We start from the raw sequence: 24,297 nt of genomic DNA, 5'->3' as shown, positions 1-24,297 counted from the left end.
GGCTTCTTTCCTCTTGGCAGGGTCCTTGCCCACAGAGTGCTGCGGTTACCCGCCTGGGAGAGGACAGTGAGAGCTCCCAGCAGTGTGGAGGGCCAGGGGGGCTCTGCGCAATGACTTGCCGGGCTGGGAGCCCCCATTCCAGTACCATCTGCACCAGCCCCTCTTTTACCAGGGGCTATACAAACCCTCATACTAACTTGTATCCCCACGATCCCAGGTGGCAGGCCCGCCCCGGGGCTGATAAAAGAACGGGGCATCGTTAGTCTGGGCCCCACGTGCCCAGGCTGGGGTTTGAAGGAGGCCTGTCCACTCCAAGGCTGCCCTGTCCCCTCCAGTGTGCATGGGCAAGGTGGCCACGCCCCTGGGTTCTGAGGCAGCTCGTTTGGTACAGCATAGCAGCCCCCCACGAGCCACCCCTACGGCCCAGCTGGCCCAAGCCAGGGTTTGCAGCCCCAGACACAGGGCTCCAGCCCCAGCTCCAGTGCCGCCTCAGCCCTGCCGAGTACACCACGGAGGCCTGGCCCGGGCGCCGGGCTGGCTGAGAAAACCGCTCCGGAAGCCAGCATGCCCGGGAGGGCTGGTTGACATCCCCCTGGCGGCCCGGCTCCTTAGGCACAGCCCCCACCCCTGGAGGCCTGTCCGTCTCCATGCACCAAGGCCCGGACAACCTGGACTGAGAGACAGGACGTACCTTGACCCTGGCTTCAGCAGCCACTTCCCTCCCAGCTGCCCCAGCTGGACAGAGCTGGGCCGAAATGCCCTGACACCCCAAGAATCTCCAGTGACCACTGAGCCCAGCCTTTACCCACAGGGCCGCAGTATGGACCGGGTGGCACCAAGGAGGTAGTCTCAAGCTGCAATGGCGGTGGCAGAGGCGGCCCTAGACGCCCAGGCAAAACTGAGGGGAACGGGGCCTCTTTCACCAACCTGTTCTCCAGGCCCCCTGCTGCGGCCAATGGATAGCAGGTCCCGGGCAGCCCGAGGGCAGCGAGGGCGCTCCTGCCCGGAGCCCACGAGTGCAGGAGCCTCCAGGCGTCCGTCCACCCACCCTCCCTTCAGCCCCACCTCCCCTCCAGCCTCTCCTGGGGTGGGGGCCCCGGGAAGCCAGGCTCCATACTGTGACCCCAGGCTGAGGGCAAAGGGGGCAGAAGGAGGTGACGGACAAACAGAGGGACGGACAGACGGAAGGGCCTGGGAGAGCAGGGGAGAACGAGCGGAGCTCAGAGCTGCGGCAGAGCGAGCATTTGTTGTGACTGAAGTGAGCCACTGAGACAGCATCCTCCTTTTCTGGAAACTGTGAAATGGGTTGTAAAAAAAAAAAGGCCTCGCTGAGATGGCTGGCGGCCGCTCGTGAGAAGCAAGCCCCTTCCCAGGCTCCCGGCGCTCCCGGAGCTTCCGGAAGCCCAGCTGACGGGCTGCTGGCACCGGGCTCCCCGGCTCTGCGTCTGGCGGCTGCACCCGCCGCCCGCGCCAGCTCCCACCCTCCCGCTCACACCTGCTCAGGCTCCCTGCTTCCCCCAGGCCCTTGCAGAGCCTGCCTGGGCACTGGGGACACCCGGCTCCCCTTGAGCCATCCCTGGGTCTCCCCCAGGACACCAGGGGCAGCTGAGACACTGGAGCGACGGGTGGCCTGCCTGGGGGCCACAGTGCCCCTCCTGCGCTGAGCCAGGCCCCAGAGGGAGCTGGGCAGAGAGGAGGAGGAGGCAGGAAGGACCAAGAGCCCACCACATGGACCTGGCCCACATTCCTCTCATTCCAGCGGAGGGAGGGAGGGTGGAGGGAAAGTGTCCACACTGGGTGTCCTGTGTGGAGTGACGTGGAGAGGCCTCAGTCCAGCCTGCTCGGAGGCAGGTGGACATCCATCTGTCTGACTGCCAAGGAGAAGGGTGGGGGTGAAGGGGACAGGGATGAAGAGACCTGGCCCTGGTGGGAGGGGCCGCTCTGGGACTGCCCCCTCCAGGAAATCCAAAGCAGCTGCAGCAGGGGCCGTAGAGGCCAGGCCACACTGCCGCCCACGAGACTCACTCTGGGTGTGCACAGATTTGCAGGCTCGACTCCCCCCGATACCACCCAGGGACGATCCCCGCTAGGCTGGAACCCACCAGCGGCCCAGGCGTGAGATGATGTAAGGGGGGGTGTGTGTACCTGTGGGCACAGAGGCAGCAAAGGGACTGTGTGTGGGCACTCATGAGGCATACACTTGGCTGAGTGTGCACACGTGGCTATGGGTGTACACGGGCTAGAGATGTGCACAGATCTCTGAGGTGTGAGCTCTGAGTGTGCACTGTGGATATGAGTGTGCAAGCACGGCTCTGAACGTGTACGAGGGGGCGACACAGGCTGGGTGGTCCCCAAAGATGCTGCTTCCCAGGGTCAGGCCTCCGCCAATGGGTGCCCTCACTGGGCTGGACCCTGGAAAAGGCTCCTGGCCTGTGGTTCTGTCTGACCCCGCGGTGGCAGGGTGAGGGCAGCAGGCCACCTCCTTTTGCCCCCAGGGGTGACTCGTGGTGGAAGGGGAACCCTAACCTCAAGTCTGCACCAAACCACAGCTCCAAGACCCCTGACCCCTGAGCCAGCTACCAGGGAGTCAGCCCCGACCCCAGCCCAGCCGCTCAGCCCCCAGCCACCTGGCTCTGAGACTCTGCGGTGGAGATACAGCTCAGCCTGGCACAATGCCCTCACTGATTTGGAATGCCCGGCAGGACCAGATTGCCAGATTTGGGGCAGTCCCCTCTGGCCGCAAGTAGGCAGCCCCCCGAGGTCAGCGTGGCCAGCACACCCACTCAGTCTCACTGGACACGGGGCTTGCCCCACTTCAAGGCCCCTCTCTGCTACCACGGACCATGGGGCGCCACACAGTGACCCCCATGCTGCTGTCCTCGGCCCTGTGGAGGGGGCTGGACCAGAAGAGGAGGCTGAGACAGCCACAGGGAGAGAGGGCAGAGGTGGGAGGTGGGAAGGGACCAGATCGACGGCGTGGGGGGGCAGGAAGTGGAAGCCGTGGGTAAGCCCCCCGGCCAGCCCAGCCCTAGGTGTAGGGGTGGCCTGCAGTGAGGGCCGCCCGCCTAGAAACATGAGCACATCATGCGGGAAGTTCCTCTCGGCCGGCACAGGAGAACCTTCCAGAAGCCCTGGTTGGCCTAAAGGCAGTGTCTCTCAGGCCATAATAGGAAAACTCTGTGGTTGCTGAGCCACCCAGCCCACAAATGTGGAGGCAATGATGACAGGGGAGGGGCCCAACCACCAACAGCCCAGAACTAATAAAAGAAAAGGAAAATCGGATATAAGCCTGGTTCTTATTAAAAGAGTAAATTTAGCCCTTTGGTTGGTGGAGGGGGGCAGCCAGCGCTCCCCACTGGGGCCGCCCTCGGCCTCTGGCTGAGAGCAACTGAGAGCCCCGGGGGCGGGGGGCGGCCTCCCTCTCTGCCCTCTCCGTCCCCACACCTCCTCCCAGGTCTCCTCCTCCCTTCCCTCTCACACTCCCTGCAGCAGGGTGTGGGGAGACAACCATGCAGGTCAGCGCCACCCCTGCTAAGCCCCCAGCTGGAGGAGCATCCTTGGCCACGGCAAGGCATTTCCCTCACCACCATCTTGAAAGAAGCCGGCTGCAAGAAGATGAAGGCCCCGGTCTAGACATGGGGGCACACACACAACCACGCACACACACGCCCCAGCCCCACTGGTCCCCTCAGAGGGAGAGCCCATCCAGACAGGGTCAGGGGCACCCACCTTGCTCTCCTGCACCCCATCCCCAGCCCCAGGCCCCCAGCCCCTCAAGCCAGCCCTGGACACACCCATGTCTCAGCTGTGGGCAGGGAGAGGAAGAGGGCAACCTGGACAAGGACGTAGGGTCCCCCTGTCCGAGGCAGGTCTGCTCACAGGGTTTGGTCTGGTCTGGCTACACCAGCACAGGACAGAACTGGGTTCACAGGAAGGCCCCGTGCCTGTAGATGGTGAGTTCGCCCTGCTGGCTGGCCTTTCCCCATCCACCAAGTGGACCCCCCCAGAGCTGGGTGGAGACTGGCCTCTGGAGAGTGTGATCTTCCTCCTCCCACCCCAGCCCCACGAGGACGACATTGTTGACAGCACTGGCAGAAGCGCCAGGGCCAGCACAGCAGGAGAAATTAAGGGAGGAGGAGGCAGGTGCTGGCCGAGGGCAGCCTGGGGGCAGGCTTACCAAAACCCTGTGCACTCCCCCATCCTGCAGACTCATCCGTTTATCCATCCACCCCCTCCATCCCTCCATCCATCCCTCCCTCCCTCCATCCACCACTCCATCCATCCATCTCCCCCTCCATTCATCCCTCCCTCCCTCCATCCATACATCTCTCCCTCCCTCCATCCCTCCCTCCCTCCATCCACCAGTCCATCCATCCATCTCTCCCTCCATCCATCCTTCCCTCCCTCCATCCACCACTCCATCCATCCATCTCCCCCTCCATTCATCCCTCCCTCCCTCCATCCAGCCCTCCATCCATCCATCTCTCCCTCCATCCCTCCATCTACCCCTCCATCCATCCATCTCTCCCTCCCTCCATCCATCCATCCACTTATCCATCCATCTCTCCCTCCCTCCATCCATCCATCCATTTATCCATGCGTTCCTCCCTCCCTCCCACCATCCCTGGAACAGCCATGATGGTTCTGCAGGCAGTCACAGCTCCCAGACTGAAGGTGCACAGTTAGCCCCTCTCCTGCCACGCCTCGCCCCTGTGTGGAGGCGACCCTGTTGTGCGCCCACCTGAGCACTGGCCCTGGAGCAGAGGCCATCTGTGCTGCAGCTCCTCTGACCCAGGCCTCCTTGCCCCGTCACCCCAGCCCTGCAGAGGCAGGTCTCTGGGCACTCGGAGTTGGACTAAAGCATCACTAAGTCTGACCTCTCACTCCTGGCAGGGCTCATGAGCCCCTTTGCTGTCACAAGTAAACACAGGACTCTCACCCTGCCCGGGGCTGGCAGGTTCAGGCACCAGTTTCTGCCCAGAGTGAGGAAGGGCTGGCAGTGTTCTCCAGACGACTCCCCCACCTCCTGCCCCAGGTCCAGCCACAAGGCCCGGAGGCTGGGCTGGCTTGGACGGGTGTGGGGGATCTGAAGAGCCATCCCAACAATGCCTAACAAGGCTACAGGCTGACCCAGGCACCCCTCACCTGCACCCAGGCGGGAAAGACACTAGTCTGTGTCACTGAGCTCCAGCGGAGCTGAGGGGGCACGACAGTGGGCAGGGACAGCCATGTACATCATAGTCACTACCTCTGGCCACGGGGTCGGCCGCCACACTGGGCTGGCAGAGCTCCACCTGGCCACTGTGAGGACTCAGGCCAGCTCCTGCTACTTTGTGCCTGAGAGGAACCAGGGCCCAAGGGCCCAGCTCCCAGAATGGGCTGGCTGGGACTGCAGCATCCTGGAGTGGGGCTGGGAGGGGCATTGGGACCCCACAGGTCACTACAAGGACAAGCCTGCTGCACTCCATTTCTCAAGAAGTTTCGTGGGCCCCTGCTGCTGGTGCCAACTTTCTGTCCTTATTTCCCAGTCAACTGCTTCAGGTGCAGTTTGCTCCAGCCACACTAGAATTCACACTCCAGTGCCGTTCCTTCCAAGAGAACACATGGCTCTTCCCAACTCTTTATTTCTCAAGTTTACACCCACCCTCCTCCACGAAACCCAGCCAGACCCCCTTCACAGAGCTTCCCCTCCTCAGAGCTTCCCACCACCTCAGGGCCTTGGTTCTACACCCAGCCGTGCCTCCAAGGGGCTGAGCCCCCATCCATCACCTGCCACATGGTCTGGCACCCTGGTCCCAGGAACTCAACCCCGTGAAGGAACGTGGAAATGGGAGAAGAAAGACAGACAGGAAAGAAACAGGAAGAGGCAGGTTGACTGAAGATGCCCCAGAGAGTGAGGGGCGTGGGCAAGGTGGGGCGGCCGGAGGGACACCAGGACTCGGCCGCCTGATTCTAATCCTGAGCTGGGGCCAGGGGGCTGTGCTCAGGACCAACCTCCGAGCCTCAGGGGTTTCCCCCAATGGGGCGGCCTCTCGAAGGAGGGAGCAGCCAGAGAGAAGCCTGGGGCAACGGCCGCACAGAAGAGCCTGAAGTCAGGGAAAAAAATAAGTCGTGGTGAGCTCAAAAAAGGCAGCAATGCTTCACGGGACATGAGAAACGACAGCAGAACCAGGGAGATGGAGAAAAGGCAGGGGCCCAACTAATGTAAGATGCTGGTTATTTCTCAGCAAGGTTGCCTCACCATGTCGGGGGGAGCCAGGCAAGGGGCCCCTGGGGCTGCCTGCCAAGCCCACTGGCCTGCGAGGCCTGACCTGACCCCCTAAGAGAGTGGGTGTGACTCGGCCCAGAGATGCCGAGTGGGACCCAACCCCCAAGGGAGTCATGGGAGGAGCCTGCGTCTCAGCCTGCCTGCACCCAGAGCCAATGCTCCCAACTCATTCCCCACAGATGGGGGTACGGAGGGAACCAGGTCCCAGCCCCTCCAGGAGAGAGCTCCAGGGAGCCCACATTCTCCACTTTCTGACGGGTCCCTCCGCACCCCACCCCGCCTTCCAAGGCTCTCAGCAGAACTGGCCTCGCCACCCCACTCTAAGTCCCCACGGGGGGCAGGAGGAAAAGGCCTGGCGATGCCCGCCGTGGACCCCTGGGGGCAGTGCTCCCCCCACCCCGGGTGGTGAGGCAGTGGGGCACGGCCGGGGCTCTCTGCATCTTTGCAGATTCTTCCACCAGCACCACTACCTCTACAAACTGGTCACCCCCTTTCAAGCACAGAGACAAAATATTTCACTCTCTGAAGATGGTGAGCGCAAGTGGAAGGAAAACCTCAGTCCTCTAAGGTAAAACTACAGTGTTTCTGGGAACTCAAGAGGTGAGGGGGCAAGGAGAGCAGTTTCTGGCATGGGGAAGCCACACCCCACTGATCTGGGGACCCCCAGGACAGAAGGGGCAGGCCTGGGGCAGGAGGCAGTGGCCTCCAGAATGGGGCAGGAGTGACGGCCAGCCCAGGGGAGCCAGCGGGGGACCCAGCTCAGGTGGCCTAGCAGGAGCTGCCAACAGAGAGAAGACCCTGCATCCAGCTCTCCGCTCGGCCAGCCCCCACCACAGGTTGGCAGGGGCCGGGGTCGGAGCGCAGCAGGGAACCAGCCCTGGGCTTCCAGCCTGTCGCTCTCCATGTGACCACAAGCAAACGGCCTCACTGAGCCTCTGCCACCTGGACCCCACCTACCCCAGGGCAGGGGCGACAAGGAACTCGGCCCTGAGCTTGAGGACGGACCCCTAGCCCCGATTCACACCCTGGGCTCCAAGCAGGTGTTGTGTGCAGAAAAGGCTCTGCTGCCACACGAGGAAAGGAGGACAAGGTCCCCAAAGGGCACCCCAGACATAGCTTCAGAGGGTCTAGAGTCTGCCAGATGTACCCTGACCCTCCGGCCACTTGGCCTAGCAGTCAGGTCCCCACTCCCAAGGGGACCCAGGCCTGGTAGGGCTGCTCGGGCTCTGCCCCGGACCTGCTTCGATTCCAGGCAAGTCCGGGGCAGAGCCCAGGTAAGCCCAGGGCCTGCTGACCTCACTAGGGCAGGCGGCTAGAGCAGCACAGCAGGAAAAAGTGCTGCCCAGACCAGACAGCACAGACGTCCCTGTCACCCAAGCCACAGACGGAACCCTGAGCTGCGTCCAGAGAATGAAATTCTAACCGGACTCATTCGTCAGACAAACAGTGACTGAATGCCTGCAACGTGCAGGTCACCCACCCTCACCCTGCCCCAGCCTGGAATCTGAGGAAGCCACAGGCCGCCCGGGCACCCTGGCCTCCAACAGTCACCCTCCAATCTCTTCGTGGCCCACACCGCCCTCACAGCTGTTTTGGGGTGAATTTGTTGGCCTGTTGGTGGCACGTCTCGGAACAGACATCCCAAGGCGGCAAGATGACACTGCATCGCCACAGGCAGCAATGCCCGGCCAGCAGGAGGCAGGCTCACATTTGTCTGGGGGCATCCACTGAGCAGAGATCAAGCTTCTGGAGAGGACAGGCCAAGAGGAGTCGCCGATGAGGCAGGGATGAAGGGACTCCTGAGAGAAGACAGGGACTGAGCTGGACATGAGGGGACAGAGGCTGAGAGGGAGGGAGTTTTCTAGTGGCTTGGCCAGGCCACATGCAAGGAGGCTGAGGGTCCCTCAGCTAGCCAGCAGGGGAGGACAGGGAGGGCCCGGCTGCAGAGGAGACCTGGGTGTGGTTGGCATATGGGGACACTTACAGCCTCAGGAGGGTCCAGATGGTCCCTGCCTGAGCAGGGTCAGCAGGTGCCCTGGGCCCCCAATGACTCCTGACCCATGGTATTCACCCCTTTTATAATCCTCTTCCCTGACTGTGGGCAGGACTAGACTCGCTCTAGAAACAGAGTAAGGGGACATCCCTTCGGAGATTCGGTTGTAAAGTCACTGCGGCTGCTGTCTCCCTGGTCACCCAATGGAGAGGCCCCCGAGGAAGGAACTGCTGTCTCCAGCCAGCAGCTGGAAGGGTCCTGAGGTCTGGGACAGCCCTATGGGTGAGCTTGAAAGAGGGTCCCCCACAGCCAAGCCCCGAGATTCTCGGAGCCCCGGCCAACACCTTGACCCAGATTCCTGACACATGGAAACTGTGCTGTTTTAACGGTGTTAAGTTGGGGTGATTTGTTACACAGCAATATAATACTAACTAATACACAGTGAAGCTACAGAACAGGAGGGCGGTTGGGGGGATTGGAGGGGGTTGGGGGGGGTTGCAGCATTTATGGTGGAGCCCAGAGCAGAGAAGAAACCTTCAGGAAGGCAAATGGAGGACCAGGAGAGGAGTCAGCAACTCAGAGAGCAGGCTGCTTCTGCAGAAAAGTCTGAAATCCCGGTTTGTGTGTGAGGTCCCCTCACCCCCACCCTGGCCAGAAGGCAGCCTCCTGAACGCCCCCAAGACACAGACACATAGATGCAGCCCCAGCCTCCACACCCCAGCTTCCCCTTCGAACCAGGTCCAGGGTCAATTCAGCCCTTGACCACTCCACGCATAAGAAGCAGGGCGGCCCCCAGGGGAATCTGTGTCTTGTTCCCCTCCTCTTTTGTTTGGCATTTTAAGGACCGTTTACCCATCTCTCACCCAAGGGCCCTTTGGATTTAATAATTTTGGATCTTTACTAAGTATTTACCATCAAATCTGTGATGGGACGGAGGCTTGGAGTGGCCTCGTGTGCACCTTTCCAATTTTTCTCGATTTTTTCTGTATTCACACACATTAAGGGCTTTTCAAGAGTTAGCCTAAAGATGCATTACAATTTAATTTAGATTTAATTTTAATATTAATTTAAAATAAATTAAAAGCTTATTTTTAGGAGACCCAAAGGGATGCAAAAAGTCTCAAAAAGGGGATTGGCTTCAGGCAAACTGTCCACGAGTGACCAGCTAGGGCTGGGGTGGCCTGGGCATGTGGCACTGGACAGGGCACCTGCCCTCCTGGGCAGACCCAGTGTGTCCTGGGGGACCACAGAGTCCGGCTCCGACCCTTCCACCCTGTGCAGGGCAAGGAGAGCCCTGCACACAGGCCAGGGACAAAGGGATCTTCTGTCACCCTCCTGCAAGGCACCACTGAGGCCAGGAGGCAGGTGGGAGCCCCAGTCTTGCCCTCACCACGTCCACATCCATGCCTGGGTCCTGAACCCACCAGCTGCTGGACGCCAGGGCCCTGTGGAGAGTGACGGGGAGGAGGTATCTGGGCCCGTGTGACGCTGAGTGCCAAGTGCCCTCCTGAGTACACACACAAAGGCCACCACAGTGCAGGGACAGGGACGTGAGGGCTGCGCTGGGAAAGAAGAGTGACCAGGGGCCGGAGAGGCAGGGGTAGGGCTGGCAAGGGGACTTGTGGGAAAGGACCTGGATGAGATGTGCAGGCTGGGTGGAGGGTCTGCAAGGCAGGGGGATGTGCGAAGGCCCAGAGGCCAGCCAAAGCTCTGGGGTGGGCAGGTGGGAGGAGCAGGAGGGCCTGAAGTCTGAGAGGCCTGCAGAGGACACACATCTCCAACCCACTGCCACCAGGGGCCACCCCGTACCCACACTGGGGCAGCCAGCAGCCCACCTGTGCCTCTCAGCAGACGGGCGGGGTCAAGAGATAGCCAGGCAAGGCTCTGGGACTACCCCGGGGAGAGAGAGGAGGGAGGGATGAAGGGAGGAGGGACGGACGGGAGGGGGAGAGGGAAGAGCAGCAGCTGACCTCATAGTCCCCTGGTCTCCTGTGCTCAGTCAGGATCTAAGTGGCAGAAGACAGAGCCAGCCAGGCCATGGGTGGGTGACCACCCCTATCAACAAGTCACTGGTCCCCCCACTCTACCTCCTTCTGGGGGTCTCCCCCGTCTACCTGTCCTCACTGAACCTCACTCTCATCAGCCTGAATTGACCATGGGCTTTGGGCACTGGTGCCTGCCTGGGGTCAGGGTTTGGGGGTGCAGGGAGGAGGAGCCCCCAGGCCCTGCAGAGTACACCTACCCTGGGGGAGGGCTGGGAGCTGAGGACCAGGAGGGGTGGCCCTGGGACAGGAGGTAGAGAGAGGAGAAGCCTGGGCCTCCCCCTGGGTGTGGGGGAAGGGGCATTCACAGCTCGAAAGCTGGGATCCTGGCCCCCAGTCCCAGCAGCATCTCTTCACACTCAGACAGATAAAGATGAAAGAGACCCTCACAAAGCCTACCTTCCTAAGGAACCCACCCCAGGGGGCTCTGAGACCTGGCCCTGGCAGCCCTGGTACCTTTCAGTGTTTGTTTACAGGCAGCATCACCAGGATGCAGCACCCCAGTGTGAAGAGCCCACGGGGCACCCCGGAGCCTCCCCTCACCCCAGGCAGAGATAGCCCTGCAGTCCCTGCCAGGGTCCCCCTGGGCCATCATGCCTCTGATGCTGGGAGGACCCCCCAGCACCCCAGCTCCATCTACATGTCCAGGGCTCCCCAAACTGCACTGCCAGTGGCCCCAGAACCTGTGGGCGGCTCCCGCCCCAGAGCCTCAGAGCAGGGCTGGTGCCCACCCCCACCCCCAAGACATCAAACCCCATGAGAAGCCCCAGACAAACCCAGTGAGCTTCCACCTCCATACCCACAGCCCCCAGAAGCCAAAGCCCACCCAGACAGAGGGTGAGAGAGGTATAAACCCCAGGGCCGGGGTGCAGGAGTCAGGGCCCCTGGTTCCTAATTCTGTGGGCTGACTAAGGCCTCAAGACCCCAGGACCTCAAGACGGAGACCATGGAGAGGGGCTGGGCGGACCAGGACCCACAAGGTGGGGCCCCGAGGAGGCCCCCAGGTGCCTCCCTGCCTGTCCCCAGGGAAGCAGCTCCTCCTGCGAGGCCCAGGGCCAGTCACTTCCTACCCAGGACTCTGCGCAGGTCTTGGGGCAGGGGCGTGTACATCCAGCAGCTCCTGTGGGCTAGCTGACCAGGGGGTGGGGAGAGGGTACCCCCCCAGGACTGCATCGGTGTCCCACTCAACCCTCCAGCAGCGCCCAGGCACGGCCCATTTTAGAGGTAGGAGGCCAAGACGCAGAGAGGGACACAGCCTGCCCAGTCTCAGGGCTCCTAAGGGCCAGAGCAGGGGCCATCAGCGGCCAGAAGTCCAGGCAGCCAAACGCTGGCCCCCCACGCACTCCTCCGGTGAACCAGCAACACGCTCCCACGTCCAGAGAGCAAAGCAGCTCAGCAGGAAGAGCCCGACCTGGTGACACAGACCTCCAGCGCCTGCCCAGCCTGCCTGGGTAGGAGACCCGGAGAGGGCAGGAGTAAGACCACGGCCCCTGCCTTCTCCCTGCTCCCCATCTCTCCTGTGCCGTTGTTCTTCTTTAGTTTTTGCCCCCCAAGGCCCCGCCTCTGCTGCCACCACAGAGGGGAGCCGCAGCTCTCCTCCAGACTCAGGACCCTGCAGTCTGGTGGGGAAGGTGGCCCAGTGTGGGGAGGGGCACCAGCCCCACAGGCGCTGGTCAGGCAGCTGACGCGGGCTGCTACAAGGCCTGGTGGGACAGAGTGCCGAGGGCAGTCAAGCACAGGGGATGGGAAGTGGGCTAGAGGCCCAGGAAGGTCCTCCTGGGAAAGAGGGGGGCATGTGCGCAGAACTGGGGGGACACTTTCAGGGCTGAGGAGGCCTGGGAAGAGCTGCCGTTCTCCACCTGGCCTGCAGGTCAGAATCACCCGGTGGCTCTGAAAGGATGTGAGGCCAGGACTCTCCAGGATGAACTGTGGGTAGGAACCTCGGGGGCGAGGGGGTGGACACTGGCACCTGTAGAAGCTGCCCAGGTGGAGGGCCAGCTGGGGGGAGGCTCCAGGAGGGGCAGGCGAAACGGAGCCGAGAGAGGAACACAGGTGGCCGGAGCCTGTGGATGGCCGGGCATGGGAACCTTTGGCCATGTGGGAACCCTCAGGGACAGTGGAATGAAAAGGGCAGAGGGGGGAGCTGACCTGAGGTGCAGGGCTTGGGTTAGGGAGACCCCAAGGCCAGGGAAAGTGGCCAAAGGCATGCACAGGCTCGGGGCCGGCCTGCAGGTAGGGGCGGGGGAGCGGACCAGCACCTCCTGGAGGACAGGCTCTCCTGGAGAAACTCCAAGCGGCAGCAGCTTCCTGCAAAGCAGGAGCCTGGTGAGGGTGCTGGGAAAAGAACAGCAGGAAGGAAGGAGAAAGGGCTCCACAGTCACAGAGGCAAGGCAGGAGCTGCAGCAGGGCAGGTGGCCCATGAGGGCTGAACCCACAGGAGGGGCTCCTGGGGGTGCCGTGGAGGGTCACTGGGGACCTGTGGGCTCCACCTGGCAAGTGGCCAAGTGCTGAAGGATGGAGCAGGTGGCGGGAAGTGGAGGCGGACCAGAACGCACATTCCGGCCACTGGGTAGGCTGGCTCTCCCAGGGACCACTGGAAGGTGATTCCTTCATGGCCAGTTGTGAGTGAGAGCATGTGTGAGTGTAAGCGTGAAGACCTGCCCGGCAGTGTGAGCGATGTGGGCAGGTGACGTGCATCCACACGCTGTGGGCACATGTGGGCACATGTGGGCTTGGCAGTTTAATAGGCTGGCTGGCCGTGGGGATGGCCAGGTCTGCAGGGTGGTAATGCCTGTCCATGTGTGAGATGGAGCCTGCCACACGGTGTTGCTGTGAGATGCTGGGTGGACACTGGCTGGGCAGTGCAGCCCCTTCCCCGCCCCAAATACCCTGGCGCCACCCCAGGCTCGGTTCCCTTCTTCTCTTGTCCAGCTGTCCCCAATCTGCCTTCTCCTCACTCTGTCCAGCTTTGCTCCCAGCACGCCTGCCTAAGGGGGCCCCCCGGCCTGGCCAGGCTCTGTGATGGAGGGGCCATGGTGCCCTCCCCTGGAGACGCCTGAGAAAGGCACAGCAAGGAAGCCCCTGACTTTCTCGAAGGACGGGTAAAGGAGCCCAGCCAAGACCTGCCTTTCCCAAGAAGACGGTGGCTCAGTCCTAGTTTCACAGAGCTAAGGATTCTCTTTCTTGGTGGCATGCCCCAAGAAGGCATTGCCCCCAGGTTGCCCTTGGGGACCCCAGCCTGCTGCTCAGAGGCCTCTGTGGGCAGCACATCCATCCTTGTCCCCCCTCCACTTCTGGAAATTTCCAGTGCAAAACCAAGTCCCTACACTGAGGAAGTGGGAGACACTGCTTCATCTTTCCTTCCAGTTGCCAGCACACAGCGGGTGCCCCCCAGCCTCAAAAGTCTTTGCATCTAAAGATACCAGACTCTTTGTTGGGGGACCTGGGGGAGGGGGAGAGGGAGAGGGGGCAGGGAACCCAACCCACCTGTTTATTCCCTCCTCCTCCTCCCCCAACCCCAGGTCAGAATGAAAAAAAAAAAAAGCGCTTCCTGGCTGATCCGATCTGGAACCTAACCGTCTGGACAGCCGCAGCAGCCCTCAGATGCCAGCCGGGCTGGCTCCCAGCTCAGGCGCGGGGCCCCTCCCCACCAGGTCTGAGGCCTGCTGCAAACCCAGTGCCGACCTCAGAACCAGGGCCCAGGTGCCCCCCACCCCTTCCTCTGAGCCCACGCCCAGTACCCACCGTCCCCATCCCCCGGTGGCAGCTGCTTGCAGGGCCACAGGAGGCAGTAATATTATATATTACAACAAACAGGAGCAGCCCACTGACAAATAGGCCTGCGTGATCTAAACGGTATATTATCCCATAAAAACGTCAGCGGGCAGAGCGTCAGAGCAGAGGCAGCAGGGTGACCCGCGCCCGCGGGCTTCCAAGGCCTGCACCCCAGGTGGTGGGGGTGTTTGCTAGACATTGCACGCTAATTGTGATTTTGCTGTTGGCTTGTAATACTGAGTCTTTGGTGGGAGAGGGAAGGCTCCAGAGGTTCACTGGGACCAGGGAACCCTGGGGAGCCTCTCCCTGTTGGGCGAGGTGGGTGGGAGCCATGCAGACCAGTTGCTATCTACCAAAAAGACAGGCCACGTACTTTGCATCCTGAAGCCCCAAAGTCAGAGTGTGGCTAAAGTATTGTGACTCAAGGCCAAACAGACCTTCTATGAGGGTCTTCTTCAGGGGGCACCCCAGGGTGGCCACCCCTCCAGGAGGTTGCTGCCAGCGGCCTGTTTGAGACTCATCCCGGGACAGGTGAGGACAAGCTGGGGCTCCTTCACAATGGCCTGAGGCCCGCCTCTGTCCTGGGAGCATGGTTTCTTTTGGATGCTCCAAAAGAAGTCATTCAGGGTGGATGCTGGTCAATATGGTATCAATAAGGCAGGGAGCTACTGCTGTCTGAGGATGTGAGGCTAGGGGGCACCGCCCCAAAGGCTGTGCAGGATTTTCTCATTGGACTCCCTAGGCAGAGACCAGCATATACCACCCAGATGGAGGGCCCGCACGCCCCTTCCACGCCAGCCCCTCTCCAGCGTGACCAGGCCCCTCTGAAGAGGCCACTCTGAAGGAGGGCACATGCAGTGGGCTGAGATCAGGGGGTCTGGTGGGAATCCCCCCGAGACCCTGGCCATGCCAATCAAGGCAGCTACTGCACAGAGTTCAGGGGGTGGAGGGGCAGCTCCCATCCGCTGGGGCCTATATTCAGATACTTATGGTAGGGAGGAAGCCAGGCGGCCACGAGGCCTCTTCCAGGAGGAAGGGCAGGGGGTGCTGGGTGGTGACCAGGGCCCCCTGCCGGAGAGCACTCATTCCCAGTGGCACCGGCTGAACGCTAGTCCCAGGCTCGGACCCTGGAGCTAGATCAGGGGCGTTCTGGGAAGTGTAGTCCTTTGGGAGTTAGGCGGGTCTGCTGGGATTTCCGGGGGCATTTGGTTAAGAGCAAGCTAGGAAAAGGAGCGAGCAAAGAGGGTCACCCTGACCCGAATCCCAGGGTGGAAGTTGAACATTCCTGGGAAATGGCTGAACCTAGACGTCTGCTGTCTGAAAAGACACCAAGCAATTCCTGTCTCAGATGGTACTGCAATGGTTTTCCTGAGCAAGCCGTCTGGGGCTCTTATTTTGGTGGGGAAATCTGGGAACTCCCCAGAGAGGAAAGACCCCAACCAAAGTGCCCCCACTTCTGTCTTCCTCTGGCTGCCGCCCCCAGACATCAGGATAGAGAAGTGTCCGCCAGGGGACGGGGTGCTACCTGCCGGGCTCCGGGAGAGGCTGCAGCGCATCCCGCATGCTCTTGCACATTATTTATGCTCACAGCCTGCTCTGATGACATATGTAAGTTGACAGCGAACATCCTATCAACTTGCTGGAGTGTATCTTGATTGTTAAAACACACTCTTAAAGGTGTACCATCATTTATCAAATTAAAATAGGCGCGCCCCGCCTTGCCTGCCCACCCCCTGCAGCCTCCCTCCATCTCTAGCCTCCTGGGCATCCCGCCCTTGCACCCAGGCCCCACTCCTTGCTCCTGGCTCCATGGGAGACACTGCCTCTGCTTTCAGGGACCCGGGCCTGGCGCCCCCTCCCCATCCCGCCCCAGGCCAGGGCAAGCCCACTAATCGCCAAGAAGTGACAAACGCCAGAAGCCCCACCAATTAAATTTAAACTCATGAGAAGCTCAGTGGCTAGTAAATTATTATTTTTATTAGCTTGAACCAAGTTCCCGTAAGAGAGAAAGTCAACTTGCTCCCATGAATGGCTCTTGTATAATTTATTTAACTCTGTGCTCTTTGCCAAAGCCTGGAATATTTTTAGCTCGTTCTGTTGTTGGATTTGGCTTTTTTATGTGTGTTTCTGAGGGGTATTTTTAGCCTCATCCATGTTATTCTAACAGCCTCCTATGCGTTTTGTCCTGTCTGTGCCGGCTCCTGAACCCAGTCTCACAGCAGAGGAGGGAGATTTCTAAGAATAACCGGGGAGCGTTCGGGGGTGCCCGTGTTTTCCAGGGGAGACGAGCAATCTGCACAGGCCACTCCCTGCCTCGCTCGCTAATTTGCCTTATTATTCATGTGACCTGGATATTCCTATAGGAATGTCCTTATAGGAATAATCAGACATGGGGGGCAGCACAAGCCCTACTGAGAAAAAACCCACATTCCAAAAATGGCTTCGGTGGGGCAGGAGAGGCGGCCGCAGCCTGGCGGGTCTGCAAAGCCGCTGGATTCCCGGGGCTCCTCGGCTCGGCGGCGGCTTTGATGTCTGGTTCTGTCACTTACAGAGCAGGACGGGTAGTCTTCAGAAAGTAACTCTTTTCACACCTACTTAATGTTGGTAACTGTTGCAGAAACACTCCATCGTGTCATTGAGTTAATGAGGTATTTACGAAAATGTATTTTTTTCTTTACAAAAAAATATCACATAACGAGGGAGGGGGAACCTTTGATGGGGTCTTTTCACACTAGGAAATTAGTTTTCCCTCTACTGCATTTTTCTTTTTTTTCTTTTTGAGATTGTCGATCAGAAGCACTTTTAGCAGGAAAGAAGCCTGCAGTCCTCCCACTGGAAGGCACCTGCCGCCCTGTTTACTCCTAACACCCTCAGGCCCAGGGCACCTGGCCTCCAGACAGGGCCACGTGCACCCCAAAGAAGACCAGGGTTGGGTCAGGGGAGAAGGCACCCCACAGCAACCCACAAGCAGATCGCTGAGACCTAGACTTGAATGGGCACCTCCGCCTCCCCTGGGTGGACACCTGGATTCTCCAAGGCTCGGCCCTGCGGGGGGACACACACGGAAGGACAGAAGGACGGAGGACGGGGGCTGACCCGGCGGAAGAGGGGGCACGGCCAGGCTCCTCCCAGGCCCGGCTGCCTCCTCAGTCAACGCGCTCCCCAATTGCTCCAGGCAGCAGTGCTGATGAAAAATCTTGGGTTGGTGCGTTGTTGATTTTCCTTTTCTCCCCCCTAGATTTCACAGCTTTGCCTCCGGACCATCTGTATTAGAGACAAAATCTAACACTGCACTAAAAATAATGATTCTAAACATTTTAATTGCACCTTTTAGTGACAAGGTTACTGGAACAGCACTTTGCCATAAAACCCTACAGCCCGATTATAAAGCTGCCGGCACTTTCATTTTTAGAAAAACAATAGGAGCAACCCTGGAGCCCAGCGTCCCATCAGGGTCCCCCGAGCTGACACTTTGAAAGCACTGGATGGGGATGAGCAAGGACGGCCCAGGCAGTGGGCGGGGAGGGAGACCCTCAGCCTGGTGCGGGTGGCCGTGCCAGGGCTGAGCAGTCCTCAGAAGCCAGGGACTCCATCTCCAACGGTGGATCCTCCTCCCCTGTTGGAGCCAGACAAATAGCAAGGAGCTCAGAGCAATTTTCCCTTCAGTGGGGCAGTCAGTGCTGGGAGGGGTGGCTGGGATGCTGCAGTGTGGCCTGCGGACGCAAGGCCATCCGTGGAAAGGGGACGGAAGTTCGCCAAACTGGCCATTTGGAAATCCGCATGAGATGCGAAAAAATTTCTCACTTAATTATACTTTTTTCTTCCTAAACTAGATCGTATATAGAAACAAACCAAAGCAAAATGATCTGGTGTATAATTCCTTTAAAAAAATTGATGTAGCTAAATTTTTAAAACCAATGCAATATTCTGGCTTTCAGCAATTTCAAAAGGCTTTCGGCAGCAGATGTTTCTAGCTGGACGCCCGCTCAGCGGCCAGCCTTCCCGTCACAAATGGGCTGAACATCTCCGAGCACAATAGGTCTCCCCGGTTCCCCAGGGGGGTGGAAACGACCTCCAGGAGCAGGGGACACGTGGCCCTCCAGCCCCCATCTGAGGGCACCCTGGGGGCCTCCAGCGCCCTCTAGAGCCCCCTTCACGTGGGGGAGGCTGGGAGTGTCTGGTCAAGGACACAGACCCAGACAGGGCTCAGCCCAGTTTCTCCAAACCCCCCAGGGCCTACACTCTGAGAACCACGTGGTCAAACTTGGAATGAGCAAGACAATGGTTCGGGCCACCCGACCACGTTCCCACCTGACTTGGTGGTGCCTGCACCAGGAAACATGGCAGAAAGGGGAAATGGCGGCTGACCAGGACCTGGCCAGGCTGTGGGCTGCTGAAGGAGATGAGGAGGAGGCAGTGACCTGAACCGATGGGGCATGCGGCCTGGCCGAGCCTCGCAAGGGGTGACGGCCCCAGCTTGCCTGTGCACCACCAGGAAAGCCTCAGGGTCAGGGGTCCTCCCAGACCCTTGTTTCTATGGTTCTGTTCCCTGCCAGGCTGGAGGGCACGGCATTTGGAGGGGTATGCAGCCACTCCCTCCCCATCCCCCAACCTGCAAGCTCAGCCTCCCGCGCCTCAGGGGCCACCAGCCTGCAGCCAGGAGCAGGGGCTGGTAGGGAAGCTGTGGCAGTGTCCCTGTTGCCACCACGAGCCCCCACTCACAGCCCCCGAGTGTGGACTGGGCTGGGCGGGCAGCATCTCCAACGAGGGGCAGGAGAGACACAACCGCAGGGATAGCAGGATTGATATTTTTAAGTCAGCAATTGCCCAGGCAAGTACTTTTTCTCTCTGGAGTTATAAATCTAAAGGAGAAAAAAGAAAGAGAAGGAAAGAAGAGCAAGGAAGAAGCAAAGGGGCAGGCGTGCGGAAGGCTCGCACAGCAACAGGAAACACAGCGGGCCGGGGCTGATTCCCGGAGAGCCGGGAGCCCAGCCTCGCAGCTCCCACTCTCTCGAACTTTTTGAATCTCCTTGCGTTGTAAATGCTAAAAGGCCATTTGTAATTAAGCAATTTCTCATATTTTTTCTTTTTAGGAAATTTATATTTTTCTTTCTGACGGCCCTCCCTCCTGACATTCTCCCTTCTAGCCCGACTCTGCCATCCGTTTTAATCCACACACTAATTGTAATCCCATTAAAGCAGATATAATTTTATTAGTATTCACAGTTCATCAAGCTAGCAATAATAACTGTTACTGCCAAATTAACAACAACAACAAAAAAAGCGGCAAACAACATTTCTGATGTTTAGAACAAACTGTAAACAAAAGCATGCCAGCCTTCCACGGTGGCCATCGGGTCCCCACGCGCAGCCGCTCCAGCTTCCTGCAACCTCGGTGGGTGCTGGCCAGTGACCTCCAGGATCTAGGGGAGGTGGAGGTAGCCGCCTCTTCGCCACCATCCGCCTGGCCCTACCTTCTCCTCTGACCTGGCTCAACAGTAATATAGAAGCCACCAGAGTGGGGGACTGCTCTGGAGGCCTGGGTCATCTCTGCCAAAAACTGACCCTCTCCTCTCCAGGAGGGGATCCGACAGGACGGGAGCGCCGGCGGCCCTCGGGTCTCTCCTCCTGGAGCAAATTCGCGGCGCACTCGCCTGCACCGAAATCCCAAGACGGCCCCCGCGCCGCCCCCAGCCGAGCCGGCGCCGGGTGCTGCCCTCCCCCTGGGCTGCGGGCCGCGAGGCTGGGCCGCGCTCTGGCCACGCTTTGTCCGGCTTTAGCAGGATACCAGAGGCACTTGTTAAAGCAAATGCATCCCCTGCAAACCCATTCTCGCCCTGACACTTCAAGGCTTTATATAGAAACAGGATTTGCTCGTCTTACACCAGCAGTCCCTATTAACGCTTACCCCATCCACACACCGCCCTAATCCGCGAGGCCGCCGCGCGCCCCGCGCCCCCCACCCTCAGTCACAACAGCCGTTTTGTTCCCGCAGAAAGTGCCTCGTTGTCCCAGCCCCGGAATGTCTTAAGGATGTGAATGCAGAATGCAGAAATGAGGTTTCCGCGGAATTTAGTTCTTCTGCAGGAAGGGGTGGGGGAGGGTGGCAGGATCGGAAAGGCTTTATTTTTAGCCGGCTCTGGGGTTGCCCCTCTGAGAACCCGGGGGGACCCCGGGGAAGGCCGCTCTAAACCGAGATGATCCTGCTCGGGGGCCTGCGGGGAGCCGCTCCACGCGCGGGCGGCCACCGATGCCAGAGCGGGGAAATGAAACCGAAGGCTTCTCCGCAAATGCTCCAAGGAGAGGAGGGCGGGCGCGCATTCGACCCTCGACTGTGCCCACCTCGCGGCTGGGCCTCCTCTCCCGCGCCCGCCCCGGGCGGCACTGACCTGTGTGCGAAGCCATGGGCAGCGGCGACGGGAAGTACTTTCCGGGCTGGAAGTGTGCCGGGGGCTGCGCGGCGGGCCCGGCCGGGGCAAGGCGCGCAGCGGCAGCGGCGCTGCGGTGGCCCAGGCTCCCGCGGTCCGACAGCAGATGCGGCGGCGGCGCGAAGTCGCGGCCATCCATGCCGGGCCCCGGCCCCAGCCCGCCGCCGCCTCCCGGGAGCAGCGTGGCCGGGGCCCGGGGGCGGCTCCGCGCGCAGGCGGCGCGCGCGGGCGGCGCGGAGGAGGCGGCGTCCGGGGTCACCGGCGGTGTTGGCTGGGCCGGTCAACACGCCGGCAGGCTGGGTTCCTTGGCGGGCGGCCGCGCGCCCAGCCGGCGGCCGCCGTGCGGGACCATAGTCTGAGAAGACAAGCAGAAGAAACTCGGTGACTCCGGGGCTCGGCTCGACCAGGGGTCCCCGCCCCTACGCCCCTACGCCCACCCCGGCTGGAGCCGCGGCGGGGCCTCAAACGCTCAGCGCGTCTCCCCGCTGCACGCGCGCGCGCCAGACTACTCGGGCCGCCCTGGTCCCCGAGCGCACACGCACCGTCCCAGCCACGCTTGGGCCGGAGGAGCCCCGGGAACCCGGCCGCACCGCTCGCCGCTTCCCCTTCGCGCACCCGCGGGTCCCTGCGGCGAGGGCGCCGCGGCGGAAGGCTGCTGGCTCCGCTGGGTGATAAAAACCCAAATCTGCGAAGCCATCACGCACGCACACACACACACACTCGCGCGCACAATCTCTCCCCTCCCCCGCTGCCCAAAGGTGTCTCAGAGGAAAAGGCCTGGGGTCCACGCTTCGCTTTTTTTCCTCTCCCCCCCTCATTCCGAGGTCCAGCTTTTACTGCATTCCGCTTAACCGAATAACCATGCTAATTAAGCGAGTAATTTTATTGATTGTAACTCAAGAGGTTTTTTTTTTATAACCTTCCTTTTCTCTCCTCTCCCATCCCCCCATGCGTCTTTCGGTCCATTCTTTTGAACCCGCCCCCCCACTCCCCGCCCCAAGACCAGACCCCCACCCCACAGCACCGAGCCAGGACCCTTGGACCAGCTCCCCGGAGCCCCGGCGTCTGCGTCTGCCGCCGGCGTCACCTGGGCCGCCACGCCGCAGTGCCCAGCCTGCCGTCCCCCGAATCGGGAGCTTCCTGGCGAGGCTGGAACAATCACCCTACTCCCCAATCAAATTCGCCCAGGATCTTCCTCTCCCGATTGGGGGCTTTGGCGCGGGGCGGGGTGGGGGGGGGGCGAGGGGGGCGCCTTGAGAGTCAGAAACTGTTCTCTCTCAACGCCCCAAATCGGTCACGGGATTTCTCCCTTCAGCGCCTGCCTCAGGTCACCCAGCCGAGGCTGGTCTCTGCCCGACCAGGCAGCCTGGGGACCCGGGGTCTGCGGCGCCTGGCTCTGCCCTCCGGGCCCAGCGCAACCTTCGCCTCCCCCCTCCCAGCTCCCAGCAGACCCCGGGCCTCCGTTGTCCACCTCCACCTCCCAGCAAGGCCACATAAAAATACCCCCACCTCCCTTCTCTTCAACCCCCACCCAACGCAGAGAGTCAACTCCGAGGCGAAATTGGGGACAATTTCAGACGCTGACTGCGGACGAAGGGACAGGAACTGCATGGCTGTGCGCCCGCGAGGACCTCTTTCGTTTTGCGTATTTCTCATTTCCTACATCTGCATTGTTTTAATGTTTGATATCACCTCCAACAAAAGGGAGATGAATAGGCTGATATTCTTAATTGTGAACTTTGCAGAAAACCTGATTTTTTTAAAGCCGTCCCACTGTGACAACAAAGAGATTAAGATGTTTTCCATTTCGTGAACACCATTTTAAACTGCTATATTTAATGCTACAGGTTCTACAGCGTCTTATTTGCAGACTATTTTGTGTTAGATTTAATCTATAACCGAAAACATAATGTATTAAGTGAATACATATTTGCTCAGTTGATAAGCTTTTTTAATATTTATTCGGGGAGCTTTTGCATTGTAAATAAACGAGACCTACACAAAGAGTTCCCTTTGTCTCAACTTCATACAAAGAGGTTCGGGGCTCCCTCCCCTCTGGGGATCGCCAGCGCTCTCCCCGGGTCTAACAAATAACTCAGTTCGCCGCCGCTCGGGCCTGCAAAGCGAGCGCCAGGCCGCCAGGGCCGAGGGCGCGCCGGGCGACGGGGATGCCTGCGCTGGGGTCAGAGGAGGAGCTGCCCGCGCCGGAATAGGGGCCTGGGGGCAGCAGCGAGGCGGGAGCTGGGGGGCGCGGGGCGGGACAAAGGGAAAGAAGGAGGGGAGGGAGGTCGAGAACCTGCGGCTTCAAAGGCGCCGAGAGCCGGAGGCTGCGTGCACGGGGGTGCGGGGCTTCCCGGCGGCCTCCGGGGAGTCGTGTGTGCTAAGCTTTTGTTTTGTGGGGTTTCTTTCTTCCAGTAAGAAATTTCAAAATTGCCGAGAAAGAGCGAGCTGCTCGAGATTCTCGGGACGCGGGCTCGGCTACCAGCAGGAATTTTAATTTTCCACCTTCTGCGGGCGGATCGCTGGCTCGACTGAGCCTTCTTCACCAGCCCGCCAGACTTTTTACGGAAACAGGGGGTTGATTATTGTCGCTCGTCTGTGCCGCTGCGATTCTTACGGGATTGGGGGAGGCTTTTCTTTGTGTTCTTTGCTCCGGGGGAGAGGCCGCGCCGCGCCTCCTCGTCCGCCAGCGCGCGGCTCCCGGGGCCTGCGGAACCCGAGCTGGGCAGGGAGCGGGCCGGGGAGGCGCGGCCGCCGCAGAGGCCTGGGCCCGGAGCCTGGGAGCTGCCAGCCGCGAGTTCCAGGGCTCCGAGCCCCCTCCCGCCAGCTCCTGGAGAGGCCGCCGCATAGGACAGCGCCCCAGCCCGGGTCCAGCTGGTCTAAGGGAGGAAGCGGAGCGCAAGAGAAGGTGGGCAGGGACCCTGCGCCGCCCGAGAATCGCTGACAAGGGCATTTTGGAAAGAACCGAACCTCGGAACGCCGGGATCCTCCCCGGGGTGGCGGGGCGCGGTCCTCAGAGCAGGAGGTCCCCTCCTCGCGTGGCTCGCGCGCTCATGGATGTGGGGTCCTTCACATTTGCTTTGGTTTTAACTCATGCACCTAAAAACCTGCTCTCCCTTCGGCTGCACGCCCAGGACGAGGACCCCATCCCGTCTGCCTCCCCCGGCGCCGTCTCAGAGCCCGCGGGCGCCGGGTGCGGGGGAGGAGGCTGCAGGCTAGGCTGGGACCAGGCGCACACCGGCGCGCGGGCTGCTCAAGCGCCGCCGCAGAACCCGCTCCCTGCGAAACGGCCGCGCCCGCCCCCCCCCACCCCGCCTCGGAGAGGACTGAGGGCCGGGCCCGCGCCGGACCCCTGCGTCCCAGGGCGCACCGGCCCGCAGACCCCACCCCGCGGGCCGGGGCCCGAGCCCCGTGCGCTGCCCGGAACGCGCGCGGTGAGAACGCCCCGCTGCGCTGGCCTCGCTCGGCCCCCTCCTCCACCCTCACCCCAGGCAAAAAAAAATCTCAAATGTTCTGAAATGAATTAGGCTCTGGAAAGCGAAACCCAAAAAAACTCGCCATTACCCCTCCCGGTCCGGGCCCCTCGCCCGCACCCAGCCGGCGGCCAGAAAGCCCCTCTGTCAGCGGCCCGGGCCGCCTCGGCCACCACAAGCCGGCCGGTTCTCCGCCGCGGAGCGACCGGGCGGGGTCGACCCGGGACTGCTCGGAGGAGGGGAGCAGGGTGGGGGAGCAAACAATTGGGGTTCGTTGGTGCTGCCGCAAGAGCCGGGCGCGCGTTGCCGGCGTCCGGGA

The 24,297-nt window shown here is 61.0% G+C and overlaps 1 protein-coding gene across 11 annotated transcripts in view; it reads right to left on the bottom strand.

The window, feature by feature from the left end:
* BAHCC1 (BAH domain and coiled-coil containing 1) overlaps nt 1-24,297 on the bottom strand; it is a 75,778-nt gene that overhangs the window by 42,450 nt on the left and 9,031 nt on the right. For 5 of the 11 annotated variants that reach the window (XM_070483817.1, XM_070483819.1, XM_070483814.1 and 2 more), the window contains one exon: nt 20,467-20,860. In XM_070483817.1, the coding sequence (XP_070339918.1) occupies nt 20,467-20,644 (178 nt within the window). In that variant the 5' untranslated portion in view covers nt 20,645-20,860. Of the gene's footprint in view, nt 1-20,466; nt 20,861-21,047; nt 21,472-21,529; nt 22,502-24,297 lie in introns of those variants that run through there. The other 6 variants (XM_070483821.1, XM_070483824.1, XM_070483820.1 and 3 more) reach the window with 6 other exon arrangements.

The sequence above is a fragment of the Equus asinus genome, chromosome 13 (genome assembly GCF_041296235.1).
Source record: "Equus asinus isolate D_3611 breed Donkey chromosome 13, EquAss-T2T_v2, whole genome shotgun sequence".
Lineage (NCBI taxonomy): Eukaryota > Metazoa > Chordata > Mammalia > Perissodactyla > Equidae > Equus > Equus asinus.
This window is presented reverse-complemented; position numbering and strand designations above follow the sequence as displayed.